The 16,750-nt window shown below is 40.3% G+C and overlaps 1 protein-coding gene across 5 annotated transcripts; it reads right to left on the bottom strand.

The window, feature by feature from the left end:
- Nucleotides 1-905: 905 nt before the first annotated feature.
- Nucleotides 906-16,697, bottom strand: LOC149283352 (endophilin-B1-like). Of its 5 annotated transcripts, none has more exons than XM_089497669.1 (11): nt 16,635-16,697; nt 15,462-15,603; nt 13,122-13,250; nt 12,101-12,234; nt 10,972-11,068; nt 9,641-9,723; nt 6,182-6,205; nt 5,155-5,244; nt 2,503-2,603; nt 1,466-1,691; nt 906-1,013 (listed from the first exon to the last, which is right to left on the bottom strand). In XM_089497669.1, the coding sequence occupies exons 1-11, from the start codon at nt 16,695-16,697 to the stop codon at nt 906-908; spliced, it is 1,197 nt and encodes a 398-aa protein (XP_089353795.1). The 5 variants fall into 5 exon arrangements, with proteins under 5 accessions (XP_089353795.1, XP_089353794.1, XP_089353796.1 ...); XM_089497668.1 differs by having other exon boundaries at nt 9,641-9,730; nt 10,976-11,068; XM_089497670.1 differs by lacking the exon at nt 6,182-6,205 and having other exon boundaries at nt 9,641-9,730; nt 10,976-11,068.
- Between the last annotated feature and the right edge of the window lie 53 nt (nt 16,698-16,750).

Here is a 16,750-nt window from a genome sequence, read left to right as displayed (position 1 = left end):
CTGGTGCAACGGAGAGGAACACGCATTTAATGCCACAATGCTCTTTAGAGGGCCATACATTGCCACAATTATGCCTTGCAATGAATGCCCCACCACCTACAAGACAGCAGGGTATTTATCAAATGTAAAGTGCCCATGCTGCCTAGATATGTGTCATACTGCAATACCCTTACGGCCATGCTGATATTGGCTCCAAGGAACTCCGCTAATATATGGCTTGGCTTGTGGTGGGCTATGGTCGGCTTGCAGGCCTCAGAGTATCCCTGACCTAAGTCAGGTAACAGTTATAATTTAACAGCAGCTGTTAAATCAGGGGCGTCCAACGTGCAGCCCTCCAGCTGCTGCAGGACTACATCTCCCATACTCCTCAGCCAGCCCCTTAGCTGAATGGGAGATTATGGGAGATGTAGTCTTGCAGCAGCTGGAGGGCCGCACGTTGGACGCCCCTGTGTTAAGTCTTCGTTCTGAAGTATTTACACAACTGTAATTTGTAATAAGTATATTAACAGATTTTGCTATGTAGTGCCCAAAAAAGGTCAAACCGTTTTTAATATTGTTTTCTTTTCGTGAATTAAAATATTTGGCACATATATACTCAATTTGTACACAGGAAATAAAAGGAAGCTGTAAACCAGCCACACAAAATTGATAGGAAATGAGGCCCCTGCATGAAATCATAATTAATGGCTTTTTTCCCTGCAGAAAATATGCTTGTAAAAAGTGTCTAAAGGTAATCAATGAATTTTCCATGCAAGAAAATTGGCAGTACAGTCAGAGGTCAGTTCTATATGGCTGAACATTGCTTAAGACAAACACGGAAGACTTTATATCTGTTTCATATCAAGTTAATTGTGTATAAATATTATTTTGTTGAAATATCGGCACTTTAGGGGAAGATCAGTCAATTAGTTAATGAGCTCAAGGTATGTAATTGGCACTTTTCCTTTTTGATTTCCTCTCTCCCCCATTAGCCAATCAGAATCCATTCCAGGCAAACTGTAAACGGCTATGACCTAGAAAGAAGGTAAACACATTGTTGAGAAAATAGCATGTAGTGTATAGCACTTGGGTATAAACATCTAATAAAATATTGCAAACTCCAACTCATATATATGTCACTTTCTTAGAACTTCTTCCTGATCCAGTGCATCCCCACGATAGTGGAGTGCAAGAGAGAGAGAGCGAGAGCGATAACCCTAGCAATCAGGCTGAATGCTCATGGGGCGACCTGGTCTGAGAAAGATTTGCTGAAGTAAAGACACCCACATATAATAAAAAGACATTTTAATATAGTGTGAAGCTTCCCCAAGACGTCTCAAATGCAAGTAAATGCCACTAATCCTGATCATTAAGCCGAGTTATTTATACTTTATGTGCCATTTTGAACTTTTGGTTGATAATTGACTAGCTGTGATGGGTCGAAGCAGAGACGCATGACCTGTTAGCTCTTAATGGAGGCTCTTACCTCATCTGCAAGGAGAGATAATTCACTGCTGTTTGCGGCATCATAATCATACAGGACTCTGGCCTTTCTGTTGCCATTTGATGCTTTCAATTCAGTGAAGCCTGAAGTAACTACAGAATTACTTGCAGCAGGTAATGGAGCGGAGGCAGATATTGAAGGAAGAGAAACACTTTGCATAGGCGTTAAGGAAGACTGATTATTGTTGGACGCGAACGTCGACGGGAAGCTGTTAAAACACAACACAACAAAAAAACCCCTCCCCGAGTTAATGACCGTTCCCTTTTAAAATACAGATGCACTCTAAAGCAAGTAAACAACTAAAGTATAAAATGTGATGCAAGTGCTCTACAGACGCAATGCCTAAAATCACACATGCAGCATAACGTATGTATGGATCCAACCACCAGTCTTTAAACATATGGATGGAATACCAACATTCAGGGGGTGAAAGTTAATAAAAAATACATATAATATAGTCCACATTTTATGGTGCTATTGTGTTCCAATAGATAGATTCAATTGTTGGCATTATGTCTCAAACAAAGCAGATATGCCGCAAAGTACTTACGGTCTCAGATTACCGACACACTGGGCATGCAATACTTTTATACACAACCCCACAGATTGGCTAAAGAAATTTACATCAAAACCATTAGCTACAGTTAGAGCGGACAAAATATGCAGTCCCAACAGGAACTAATGGGACATTCCTTATATTCTCTCCTTGTTTAAAGTTCTCCATCCCAGTCTTTTAACCATGGTCTGACTTTCCTCCAACTGCACCACCATCAGCTAGTTAATACATTAGAGACATACGTGTAGGCTGCATTCACAAACAGCCCATTTGTTGGAAGAAAAACCTAATCATGCAGTAATAACTTTTTTAAATTAAAGGTTGAGCTTTCCTGTACTCAGGAAGAAGTGCACTAGCCCACAACTTGGCTACTACCGATCTCCAGCCTTATGTGTCAGTCCATTGAAGGCTACAGCTGTTTGGTAAGCGTGCAGTCAATCGCCCTATTAGGTTAAATGGTTACCTGCCAAGCTGCTTCTGAAGGTCCATCATATATTGATAACACTGCGCAAAATAAGTCATCTGGGCTTCTACAAAGTCGTTCAGACAGCGGAGATGATGTGCCTGGATAGAACATTTCAGATATTTTGTCATCAGAGCTTGTGCTCAATTCAGAATTAACATTTCAGGAGAAGTGTATATATTTAGGGCCTGATATTTTGTCAACATATTATACATACTCACTTTCAAAGTGGTTTAAAACTGGGAAAAGCTGTGTTAGCTCATGTTTTGGTATATATTTCTTTTGACCACACATAATGAGCAATTTCCATTCAGCAGCCCCTACTGCTGAAAGCCCTAATTATATAGCCATTCGGAAATATTAAATGTGGGGGCATTCCATTGGTTCCCATAGCAACTGATCCCAGTTTAAAAATACTTTGGTCCGAATACTGTAGAAAGAGTCAAAATGGATGTTGGCTACCGACGCGCGGTTATTCACAGATTTATTTAGGATACAAGTTACAGATTTTAAGATTTTTCTGTGGGTATAAGTGATTTTTTACTGCATTTAGGCAAGAATATGATAAGACTATGTCCAGTACATTGCTTTACAGCAGTACATAATTTTTGGCATATAAAACAATGGCTGCTGGGAAGTAGTTTTAATATTTTCGGCACTAGAAAGCTGGTTAGGTGGATTTCAGCCCTTCTGGGTTACTGACTGGTTTAAAATTGCATTTTAGCTCGGAAAGAAGTCTTAATGCAAAACATGACAGTTGCTACACAACACCATATTTTAATGGGAAGTCGGTTATCAATTATTGTATCTCTATGGATTTAAATGGATTAAGTACTTGCGGAGTTAAAAAATTACAATCTATGAAACTATGAACCACTGAACTCCTGCTGATTTTAATGGTTCCAGTAATAACATGGGCGAGCTATGAATGTAGGTGCTAATAATAAGAATAATAGTAATAATACTGCTGCTGGAACTGATTGACCCGTTTCTTTGGATAGCCTTATCTTCCCTACGTTTACCACGACAAAAAAGGTCTAAGCAAGGTCTGTACGTAAAAATAGCCATATTTTCACATATGAACTCATCTAAATGAATAGTGCTTGGATATACTGAGAAAGAACAATTCTTCCCCCTCGTGGATTTGTACTGGTACTACACGCCAGATAAACGTTCCACTTCAAGTATTCCTTAGAGAACCAACATTCATATTATACACAAGTGGTGAATTAACGCAAACCAAGAAAAGTTAGTTTTATTCTTGCATCTGCTCCTTGCTTGCCATTCATTGTAACTTCGACGCAGAGAAGCAGAACCTAATATTTTTTTGATGTTCTACAGAGAGGGGAATGGTGTAGCCTATCACTATCATATATATTATATAGCATGCATTCCAATCTGGTATAAGGTGAGGCATAGCTAACCAGCTGGTTAATTTTTACTTTGATTGTTAACCCCTTAGTGACAAGACTTTTTTTCTTTGTAGTACATGTGACTTGCTTTTTTGAAAATTTTTGCAATGTTTGATTAGCTTTAATTTCTCTCTCATTTAGTGTATGTACACAAATTATACATTTTTTCTCAGAACAAGAACTGTTCGTTCTTTTGATGATATCATCTAAGTTACTATAAAAAAATAAAGGTAAAAAAATAAGTACAAGTAGTTCATTGCAATTTCAAAATCATCTTCTTTAATCTGGTCATCATGTCCACGCGTCCTATTTGGGAAATCTTTGAAGCCGGCCAATTCATTTACCCCCAACAAACTAGATATTTTTTTGAAAACTAGACTTCCCAGGATATTTCAAATGCTAGTATTTTAACACTTTCCATGCACAAATTCTACCCCCAGACTTTGTCAAAATTTGTGAAAGTAATATTTTGGTGGGTTTTTTTTTTGTTTTTTTTTTCAAATTATACTTCAGGCTAGGGCTGCAACTAACGATTATTTTAATAATCAATTAGTTGGCCGATTATTTTTTCGATTAATCGGATAAAAAAATGCAAGTTTTCTTTTTATTTAAAATAATGTAATAAAAAACTTACAATTTACACTTTCATCTCTTTATTGCAATGGCCTCTCTCTCTCTCTATTCACCTTCTTATTTTACCGACATAATAATAAAGGCTACAAGAACCCAAACACAATGTTTCTAAAATTAGGTTTTAATACAAAGTTAATAGTAAATATTAATTCATATGTTAACTATTTTTCATATTTAATAAAAACTATGAGAAAAAAACCATGTTTATATTTTCTTTTATTTAACAAACTGCCCCCAGTTATGCACATCTGACCCCCAGCTTGCCACTCTGCCCCCAGATATGCCTTATATCTCCTATATGCCAGAGATTCCACTCTGCCCCCGATATGCCTTATACTCCTTATATGCCAGTGATATGCAACTGAGCCCCCTGATATACCTTTTACCCCCAGATATGTCTTATGCCCCCCTAATATGCTTAATATTGATATGCCTTATAACCCCTATATGCCACTGTGCCCCCTGATATGCCTTATAACTTCTAATATGCCACTCGCCCCCATTTACGCCTTATACCTTCTAAAGGGATACACAGCTGTTAGAAAATTGATAATGTTTATATGTATGCATTTATTATAAAAAATAATACTGCTTAGAATATACTTACATGTGTACTACTTATTCCTTCTAACAGAAGTCTGGTAATCTCAGCCTGGCGGTCAAACTCACTTTGTGTAATTCGGAGATCCTGTTCAGCCTTGAGAAAGAAATAATTAAATTTAAGCCAAGTTCCTGCATTATAAGCATACATAACTTGCTTAAAAAATACAGTAAACCCTATCTTAACTTATTGTAACAGAATTAATAAAGTAGGCCTGTTATCTTCAAAGGTCATCTTTATGTTCCATACATATAAATATTATACAATAAGATCTACAGAAACGTCACAAAACCGCCAGAGGAATCGTTTCCAACAGAACTTGTCTGAGACATAAAGCATAAAGCAGTTTTTCAAAATACCACCTCGGGTGTTTGGTGGAAACTGGCATGTCCTGGCAGCTTCAGGAGGTATGGAAGGCTGAAAGATGAACTAATGACAGGCTGCATTCAAAACAGACAATTCCAAGTATTTAAGAGTAAGTAATCGCTTCGCATTTTTTTATAATGTTATAAAACACCTTTCCTGTTAAAACTTGTGCCTGTGAGGGAACCGCTCTTACGATCAGGCCTTTGGCACCCAAAAGGAAATTAACTATAAAACTATTGTTCTCATCTATAATTAAAAACACAATGTGCAATATGATTATATTCTCTGACTTCTCAGCCGCCTAATGGCTTAAGAATGATCATGGCTGGGCGTCCTGGGGACCATTAACACAGTAGATTTAGAAGGTTAAGAACCACATTTATAACGGCATCAGCATCCCCGAGCGAATCCTGCCTTATCGCATGTCAGTCAGGGTGGGTTTTCCTTCTTGTACAAGAGAATTTCTCTTTCTTAAATTTATATTTAAGAAGGTTGGCAGATTTTCTATTCTTAATAGAAGAAAACATGGATTCAATTGATAAGTTAGTGTTACAAACAATATCCCCAGTGTCAGTGTAAAGTTCAAAAGATATTTAGCCATGCACATGCACACACGTATCCACGCACACACACATTCAAAGCCTCTGCTGGACAACATACTACTCACCTTTGTGACTTCCTCAGTCCACATCTGATAAGCATTGAAATAAAACAGAAATATAGCACACTATCCACGCAGCACAGTACTATATTTTTTCTAGGTACCTACCTATAACAATATGCAATTTGGTCTTTCATACAACACACATCACAACAGTGACCAGATTACCAGTTTGATGAACATATGCGGTACAGGAAAACATAGCACACTATTTCCAATTGTAACTGGATCTAGTCACTTTACGAAATGGGTAGGGTTTGTGATACCGGATCAAAACAAGCCTCATACAATCCTTTTTCCCTTACAAGAAATATTCTGCTCCTACTATTAAATATTTCAATGTACCTTTTTATTGTTCTCCAATTTAGTTTAGAGGTAGACCCTCCAAGCATCCTATTATCCATCATGCTCAATATCCTCAAGGACACTGCCACATATGCATTGATGAAGCATATACAGTGTGTCCTTAGAAGAGAGGCTCGCCAATTCTTATAGATTAAACAGCCCAGTAAAATACTTTTTTTTTTTGTTTAAAAAAGGTACACTTCAAAACTGTAGGTGTTCAGGATTGTGTCATTGTGTGAAACTCTCACCAACCCTACTTGCAGATTGCTTACAGTGTAAACAATGCTTGCAGACATAAGCAATACTTTCACTAAATACATAAACATGTGCTGTAATCAGGCCCGGACTGGCCATCGGGCACACAGGGCATTTGCCCGGTGGGCCGGGCCGCATTGACTTAGGGGCTGATGGAGCTGCAGCTCCAGGCCCCTACCTTAAAATAGGCCCAGTCAGGACCGGACTGACTGGGCCTATGCGGCCGCATTAACGCAGGGCATAAGGGGCACCTGCCCCTTAAACCCGCCGCAACTGCGAACGGGTCTGCCACTCTAAGGGCGGGCTTTTGTTGTTTTTTTTTTTTCTTTATTTAACATCCTCCATGTTAAATACAGTAAAAAAAAACCCCCCCGATGTTTTAATTTAAGCCCTGCGCGGCCGCAGACCCCTAAGGCCGGCCCTGGTGGGGGCTTCCCGGTCCCTTAGAGTGGCGGACCCGGTCGCAGTTGCGGCAGGCTTAAGGGGCCCTGCGTTAATGTGGCCGTAGAGACCGCATAGGCCCAGTCAGTCCGGTCCTGACTGGGCCTATTTTAAGGTAGGGGGCTGGAGCTGCAGCCCCTAAGTCAATGCGGCCCGGCCCACCTGATGGCCAGTCCGGGCCTGATTACAACACACCCTTACAAAAAATTACTGCAGTTTTTCTGAAGTAATACTGCTGTTTTTTGGACATGAAAAAACTGCAATACTGCAGTTGTACTGCATTTGTACTTCACTGTACTGCAGTTTTACTGCACATTTACGGCACTTTTTTTTTTTATATTGCAAACCTACAGTTGTACTTCAATGTACTGCAGCTTTATTGCATTTGTACTTCCGTACAAAAATAACTGCAGTACAACTGCAGTACAGTGAAGTACAAATGCAGTACAACTGTAGTAAATGTGCAGTAAAAGTGCAGTATTGCAGTTTTTTCATGTCCAAAAAACTGCAGTATTACTTCAGAAAAACTGCAGTAATTTTTTCGTAAGGGCATGTTTATGTATTTAGTGAAAGTATTGCTTATGTCTGCAAGCATTGCTTACACTGTCAATCCGGCCCTGCCGCGGGCCCGGTCGCAGTTGCTGCTTGCTCCGGCAACAAGGTAAGTAGGGTGAGGGAAGGGGGTGCAGTGAGAAGGGGCAGAGAGGGGTTAGATAGTGAGAAAGGGGGAGAGGGGATAGATAGTGAGAGGGGGTACATAGTGAGAAGGGGCAGATAAGATGGGGAGAGGGGGTAATGTGAATGCGTATAAGAATGAATGAATAAATGTGTGGATGAATTGTGTGAATGCGTATGACAATGAATTCATGTGTGGATGAATTGCTTGAATGATTTGTGAGACTGCATCAATGAATGTGTTAATGATTTGTGTGAATGAGTGAGTAAATGCAAAGATGGTGCATGAAGGGTGGGCTTTAACAATCAATAAATAAATAAATAAAAATGGGCTGCTCGGGCTTAAATGCCCGGGCCTAGTTTTTGTCCCAGTCCTGGCCTGGTTGTAATATAATATATATATATATATATATATATATATATATATATATATATATATATATTAAAAGGCTTGGTGGCCCTCAACAAAGACAAGCTCATACTGAGGATATTGAATTAAAGGTTTATAATTGCTGTATAGTCCAATGATGGACCACATGAGGGCCGAGCACATGCTTCCAGTTATCTGTGCAGCGGAGTGCTAGCGAGATTATTCCTGAATATCCGTGTCAGGACACATTGTCAGGTTTAATCTGTTACGCTAATGTACATTTTCATTGTCAAGAAAAAGGATTGTATCTAAACGGCCAGCTGCAGTGGACAGGAGTGATATGGGGTAATACGTACATACAGAGGAGTACACAACACACAACCTGGGGAATGGGTCGAAAGTGCAGACACGGATGGGTTTTATTTTTATGAAAATATCAAAGATGGAGACTGTATTTTTTGCCACAGCTTGGGAATCTCTCTCCATACATTTTATTGCACTTTTAACTAAAAAGGAATGATGGTCGGAAACAAATATCACTGAACAGATCTACTGAATGCTACAAGTATTTAATATTGGTCTTCGGAAAGCTCAAAATGGAAATAAATGTTTATTGCCAGTGCGGCTGCCGTTTTAGAAAGGATTTCGCAACGTTAGAAGCAAATGCTTACTTTGTCTATTGGGAATCCGGCCACAAGTGAAATTTCAGTAACTAAGAATTAGCTTCGTACCGGTTCATAGCCGACGCCGAAAGCTCTTAAGTTAGTTAAATAAATTAGCTCCATGTGAATCTTAAGCACATGTGAAAATTGGCCTTTCATTTCACTGGTACAAGAGCAACCCTACACTCCGATAAATGAAATACCGGTGCCAAACAGGAATATAAACTTTAAAACTGCATTCACGCTGCTTTAGCCTTGAGTGGCAAACTGATGTGTACCATTTAGCCATAGATCACATTATAACCGGTATTTACACATATTACTTGGGGAGATATATATATAAATAGACAAAACTTCCTCTGGTAATGAAGGGGTGAGACTAGGGTAGATACAGCAATGTATACACAATATGGGAACACAGGATACATACGCATTTATCCCTTAATTTAATTTAAAAAATAAGCCTTTAAGGAATTATTATTTACGTTTCTTCCATATGGAACTACACCGCTAGGACAATGAAGGTATGTGAGTTCTCTTGAGTATTGAGAAACTAAAGTGTGGAAAAAATAAAAATAAAAATCTAAATATTTGATCCGAAAAAAATTGAAGGCAGCAGCATCTGCCTTTATGGGTTTCCTCCCCCAATTGTCTAAATCTCACAACACAAGAGAACACACGGTGGATAAAATGAAGTTCTGATGTAGGCCAACAAACCTTTAGCCACTTGACATGCAACAGGTTGAGCATGTATGACAAGTTTACCATAAAGCTGGTGTCTCCATCAGGCAGAGTAGTGTCTGGGCGCTTAAGCACACATACAAAGATAAAAAGAACCTGTGAACATGCACAGCAAAGTCCGTTCAAGGAACTAAGCGAGGCAGGAGAAGCGGAGAGAATTACGCAAAGATCTTCAATACACAGTATAATATGTTTTATTCATTTTGCCGGTCTCGGTCTGGATTCTGTATCATTTTTATTTTAGGTTTTATTTTGTAATTACTAAAACAAAGAATGATAGTTTATGTGACTTTTCTTTCCTTCTGCGCTTCTAATTCCTCATTGGGCAACTGTGAATTAACCACTGGCCACAAACAGGAACTTGCCCCAAGTCATAGAAGCGAAGAATGTGATGGCAGAGAAAAACTATTCAGCCCATCTAGTCTGTCTATTTTTTCCTGTAAAAACTCAAAGCTTCATAAGTCCTTGATCTCGCCTTAAGTTTCAGGTCCTTATATAGATATACACATACTTATGATTTTAACTAGCAAAATATTGTAGGATGGATAGTTCTTTCGACCGACTTGTCATCTCATCTATCAACACCTTTTGAAGTTTCTGGTGGCCACAGATAATTGCAGGCAGAAAACACCTAAATCTGAACCACGATAATTGAATTGCCCATCTGTCACATGGTCTGTCACCAATAAACAAATACCAGCTCTCCTTTATAAAGGAAGCAGAAGCACAAAAGTGGATACGGCTGACAATATACAAAAATCAGAAAAAATAAACTTTTTAATTAATTCATTAAATTGAGCAAAATTATTTTCCCATAATTACTTTATTTATTGCGTCATTTGTAAAAGTTAGAAGTGGTTAAAACTATATTATACATTACGCTTTTTTTCCCCCACAATGTTTTGAGGTTAACATTAAGCAGATTTTTTAAATATAAAATGTAATCTACTTCATTGCCTTGAGAAAAAAAAAAAGTAGTATTTATCTAAAAAATGTGGAAGCAACCACCAAAACAAAAGCAAAGTTGCAAACTTACGTAGCTTTGTGTGAAAATGATCTGAAGGGCTTCTTCTTGCACAATGAAAAAGAGGTTTTATTTTAACCGACTTCCTTATTTTATATACATTAACTACAGCACCTATATTTAGAATAAACCCTTTTATTTAGAGTATAGCCCCCTGAGTAGTGTTTCCATCAAACTAGAATCCAGGACCTTCCAATTGTCTACCACAAATACTACATATTGTCGGGTCAGCTTTTCAGTACACGTAACCACATTTTTTCCACTCATTTGTCAAAGCGTCTACTTACTGCTGCTCTGGCTTCGGCTACCCTGGCTTTTTTCAGACGAGCCTTTGCTGCATCCAAATCCAGCCTTTTATTCTGCAAGAGTTTCTTCTCTTTCTGGGGAATCAAAGAAAGCACGGCAGCAGCATTAATCCAGACCTGCGCTGAAATAGCTCACTAAAGAACTACAAGCCAGAAAAGTTCCAGAAAGAGAAATTGCAGAAAATAACTTTTTCATATATAGAACAGCATTGTCAGTTTATCGACGTTGGTCCGAGTTATAAGGAGCTCATGAAGAATGTATAAAAAAAAAACTAAACATAATATTCAGGAATAAACATAATATTCAGGAATATTCAGCTTCTTGATCCAAGGAGAGATCCGAGTGTCATTCTGGGGGTCAAGAAAGAATTATTTTCCCTAGTTTGTTGCAAAATTGGAAAAAGCCACAAACTGGGGTTTTTTTGCCTTCTTTTGGCTCAACAGCAATGAACAGATATGGAAAAGGCTGAACTTGATGGACGCATGTCTTTTTTTTAGCCTATGTAACTATATAACTGATCTAGGTAGGATGATGGTAGGATATCCTGACATTATAATGTCCTATATGGACCAGCAAACAATTAATGCATATTAACATACCCTATCTGTAAGAGAAAGATAAAAAGCATCCCCTGATGGTAGAAGCAAACAATCACTCGGAGGAAAGTACTTCCAAAGCAATCAATGGGAAAGCATTCTGTGTATGTGTGCAGAGGGAGAAGGGGTTTCGGTATCCTGCACATACTCAAAGGTAGTTGCAAAACTGTTCAATACGTCAAATTATCGATACGTTAAGGGTTAAGTGCATATCTTTTAAAAAATGATAATGGTCCAATCAGAAAAAACATTTTCCATTGGTTGCTACAGCGATAACGCCACGACTAGACTTTGCATTAGTAAGCGATGTATAGATTAATATAATGTTGTAGATGTCCGATTAGATTATTTACCTGTAGCAGCAACAAGCTATTTACAGATATCGCAGATTTACAGAGTGTCCTTTTACAAATAAACGGGCCAAAGCTTCCTTTACCATCAGTTAATGTGATTAGAAAGACTGCAGTGTCTGTTACATTTATCATACACAACCGTTCCGCTCTCACTCACAGCCATAGTTTTATAGTCTCCTTCTATAAAATTTCTTAATGGAGTCAGGAAGTTTATTGCCGACGTCTGTACAAGTTCTCTGTGAGCTCCACCTATTCTCCTCTGGGTTTCCCCGCATTTAATGAGAGCGTTTCCTGTAATAGAGAAAGAAAACGGGAGTGAACGCTTATAAAGGTGCTTTTCAAACAATTCAGGCCGCTCGAGAATGATGAAAGCAAACGGCTGTTACCCGGCTGCACACCTAAAAAGTACAGAGCAAGTAAACGCATTCACACCCAACAACAACAAAACATTATGCGGGATTCACGAGCAGCAATCCTTAAGATATTCTTCTCTGCCAAACGCCGGCAATTATTTGCAATCCTGTCAATCATATTCTATTCTCATTAGCAATTCCGATAAAAGAGGTTTCACTTTAACTTTACTTTTTGTGTTCTTCCTGCCAAGCCCGTTAATCTGATATTCTTTCAGATGCATGGATTGTTGGCCGTTGAAGCGGCTAAGCAGCAAAGTTTGGGGAACGTAGTGAAATTCTCCTAGTAACCAACGAGGCAGCATCCCACTAGACAAACAAGGGTGCCACGGGAGGAGAGAGGGGATTAAGGGTGGTCCTATACCATCCAAATATAGTGTGCCCATGTGACATAGTGCCACCCAGACGATCCTCCTCGTAGACCCCCAGTGCTTATCACTCAAACCATCGGGAAAGGGTGAAAATTGCCGGAATCACACAGCTGGACCAAAATCAAGGGGAATGAAACATACGGGCATTATAATACTATATATATACACACACAAACTTTAGTCACAGATCCAATCAATTAACCCAATAAGTAAGAAGTCATTTCAAGTGTGTGGTTAAAAAAAACAAAACACCAAAAAAAGTATCATATATCATACTATGAAAACATGAGGACGTTTTCTTATGCAACGTTATCAGGTTTCACAACTCTATGACGCGTTGTGTAGGAGGCGTGAAGCCTTCCAGCTACAGACTGTATTACCGAAGAGAAAAACATACCGTACGCTGCTCCCGGTCCAAACTCATTTCCGGCATCGATCATGTACTGAGCCAGCTGCTCTTGGTTATTCAAGCGACTTGGTGCTTTTCTTTCAAGCTTCTCATATACAAACTCTTCTATCCGGGTATCTTCAGAGAATAAAGTAGAAGAAAGGAAGCTGGCTCAGCAGAAGTGTCACAATATAGTGTTCTGTTAATTGGGATGATATGTTTATAGGAAGGCGGTTGGCTGATGACATTGACATTTAGCTCTAGTGACTGGTCCCCACATTGCTTACCTACAAATACACTCTATGACCAAGGTCTTGGGTTATTTTATAATCCCCAATACTGGCTCATGAAACAGTAAATCCGCTAATAAATCGGCACTATGGGTACACACAGCCCATTCACTAACAGAGATAGAGTCCGGTAATAAAACCTTATATGTATATTTGTTATCACAATATATGGATTAAAATGCCACTCGAGCCATCATATGAAACATTAATGCCTGGAGGGAGTCCACACAAACCTCTTCCGCTTCTATACATTTGCCCACTTTCCCAACTACTTGGCTCGCCAGTCTGCCCGCTGTCCATGCTTTCATGGCAGCGATTGGTTGCTCCAAGCACCAAAAACGGTGTGAAAAATGGAACCGGACACTTATTTTTTGTCAAATGAACCCATATTAAAAGTAGGCTAACATGCATTCTTCGTTGATGGGGCTGTATGAGCGCGCCGGAGCGTTCCTGCCTAACATCAATCATCCGCGCGCAAATGTATAACAAGTCCTCTTAAAAATAAATACGCGCATTCCAAAACGCACTCGATTAAAAACGGACAGCGATTCCACGGCGACCGACAGCTTTCCAAGATATTATAAAGAAATCCCTGTGGAGTCTGGCCGGGCAAACAGAGGAAGGAAAGGATTCGGTCACAGGATGCGGACCATTATCAGATAAAGCACAAGGCCCACTTGTGCAAGCGAGGGTTTAAGCGAAGCCTGGTCAGATTAAACACAATAGAGAAACGCCAAAGGAAGCCAACGGCCAAATTAGAAATCATTCATTTGGAGAGAAAAAAAAAAAAGAAACAAGCAAACCAAGACGAACGACGTCAAGGTAATACAGAAACGTGCGCACGTTAAAAGTATTACACCCCAGAATTAAAAGGATTTTTCCTGCTGAATTATCATTCATATCTAAAACGAGGTCACATTCCGCAGCGTTCTCCAGTGGCCGATGACATCATGACATTGTTAGTTTTGACGTTAGCACAGGTGAGTCGGATAAGCAACATTCTTTCTTAAGGTTTAAACAATACAGCGCAAACTCTAGGCACCGACGGTAACATTTTATCTGAGACTTGTCCTTCCGCGCAGGTTCACTGCGTACAGATACTATGTGCCTTACGGCAGCTGCTGCTTTCAGGGTATTCCAACCAGTAGGTAAAGACAAGTCAAGTCACATATTTGTGTAACCAAGACATATATAGTTTGCGTCCTCGGGAGATACCAGAAAATGTCCGCACCCATCTGGATTCAGTGCAGCCGTGAGCGAACCCTCCCAACCCCCCCCAGGGGAGATTTTTCCACGGTGCGACATGTCCGTCAAGACTGCAGGGCGTCTAATTTCTAAGTCTGTATGCTTTGTCAGGGTTAATTCCCGTCGTATGGCTCCACATAACACGTTGTCTTGGGCTTCGCATTTAGTCGGGCCGTTACTAGTACATTTTTCTTACAAATGTTCTATAGAAAGCGAAAGCCCGCGTTAAAAAGCACAGGGTTTCGTTTTTAGGAATATTAGTAAAAGTAGTATTTCTACCGTGACTCCCAGATGAAAACCACGTGGAATGCCTGCAAATAACTTTCACGGGGGGTGGACTGAAAGCGTAACTGGGCCACACCTAAGTCTTATGTTGTCCGTCATGGTTTAGACGGCGACACTTTACGGCTGACATGCCAGCGCGGATTAGGAGAATAAAGCTCTTGTGTTGCAGAGCTTACATTTTAAGCAGGAACACGGGGCCAGGAGTGGCTCCTATAGGGGCCCTCAGCTAATGGCATTGTTTGGTCCCTATCTTGTAAAAAGAGACGTATAAATATGATGCTCTCAACATTATCCTTAAGGAAATACACATAGAGGGTGATGGCTTTCTGAAGATTTGTTCTCGTGATTGAAGGGTCTGAAGGACCAATAAGGGCCCCAAGGAGCTGCTTTAACTGTAGATCACCATATGTCCCAAATACATATTCTTCCCGCGCTGTGAGATCGGCTGGAACTTGATGCGGAGATCCGGAGTGTGGAACGTTAAATAACTTTCATCTCCGATCGCCGTGGAGGAAAAGAAAGCACTTACTTGGATTGGGTTGCAGTAAGACCTCGGTTTGCTTCATGATCCTCTCAGTCCAGAGTTTTGTGCTGTCCGCTTTGCCGAGAAGGTTCTCTAGGTGAGCATCCAGCTCGGTCTTCTCGGCTTGGCCCAGCTTCTCTTCTGTGAACTGTTACGAGGCAGACGTTAAACAGATGACACTCGCGTGGCACATAAAACGTGCCTCTTATTGCAAGTTATCCGAGGGTTAGGAATAAAGCTGCTAAGATTTATACGGCTGCTTCGGTGAATAGAGCGCCGGCACAACGCTGGCTGCAATCCCAGTTACGATACTCATCAGTAAAACACAAATAGAGCCTAAGATGGACAACATTAAGCATCTGTACCGAGAAAAGCAATGGATCCAAAAGGTGACCCTGCTTAGTGTCCCAAAACATACTTTTTCCTCCCCAAAGTTTGTGGGTTAGCTAAAAGGATGCATTGCGGAGATAAAGTCGGTTTTACTATTCCTAGGGATCATCAACCTTCTTTGTAGTAAATATGCAGTGTGCCGGCAGCCCATCTCCTGGCCGGCAGGTAGTCGTTATGCCCCCAGTACATTCACCAGCAGGATTTAGCGCTGGCCCAGGGCTAATGACACGCCAATGGCACGCATGTCTACATGACAGCTAACAAGGGATGGAACCAGCCAGCTGTGCAAAACATGGGGAGACTCCCGGGACCTATACATCGAATGTAAACGGCAAAAATGTATCTCCACCTAATTACTGAGAGGGTAGTAGCTAAGTGAAACAGCCTTCTAGCAGAAGTGGGAGAAGTTAATACAGTAAGGGGATTTAAGCATGCATGAGACGGCATAAAGTCTTTACATCGGTGGACAGGAGGGGCCGAACGATTCGTGCTTGCCGTTAAATTGTATGCCTCTATGTGTTAAGATGATGAAAGCCCGATACGGCCATTGTTTCCATAAAGCATATGTCCCTGCAGAAGCTCACAGTTACTGCCTACTGGGCTGACATGGGCTGCACGGACTACTTAATTAAGCAATGGACCCAGAGGAGACCTGTTGGGCCACTAAAATCTCGATTATCATGTCATGCTAATAGTCTCATGAAACCTGTGTTGGCTGAGAGTGATGGGAGTTGCAGTCCAGAAAGCATCTTAGCCTAGAGCAGTTGTGTCATTCTGCGCCTCCATTACCTGCACCGCCCGGCTGAGGAAAGTTCCAGCATCCGCCGCAAACTTCTTTACGTTGAAGTCCATGATCCTGCCGCTCCCGAGACTCGAACCAAACGAGTAAATAAACCGCACACGGG

Source organism: Sceloporus occidentalis, unplaced genomic scaffold, assembly GCF_023333645.1.
Source record: "Sceloporus occidentalis isolate IW3139 unplaced genomic scaffold, rSceOcc1.0.p SCAF_106, whole genome shotgun sequence".
NCBI classification, from domain to species: Eukaryota; Metazoa; Chordata; class Lepidosauria; order Squamata; family Phrynosomatidae; genus Sceloporus; species Sceloporus occidentalis.
The sequence above is the reverse complement of the archived record's forward strand: the minus strand, read 5'-3'. Positions and strand labels throughout refer to the sequence as shown.

Coding starts and splice junctions, on each gene's coding strand:
- LOC149283352 (XM_089497668.1), bottom strand. CDS start 16,697: ATGGACTTCAACGTAAAGAAGTTTGCGGCGGATGCTGGAACTTTCCTC. Junction 13,251..15,461: donor CTTACTGCAACCCAATCCAA/GTAAGTGCTTTC, acceptor TATTCTCTGAAG/ATACCCGGATAGAAGAGTTT. Junction 2,604..5,154: donor AAGGAATAAGTAGTACACAT/GTAAGTATATTC, acceptor TGTTCTATCCAG/GCACATCATCTCCGCTGTCT.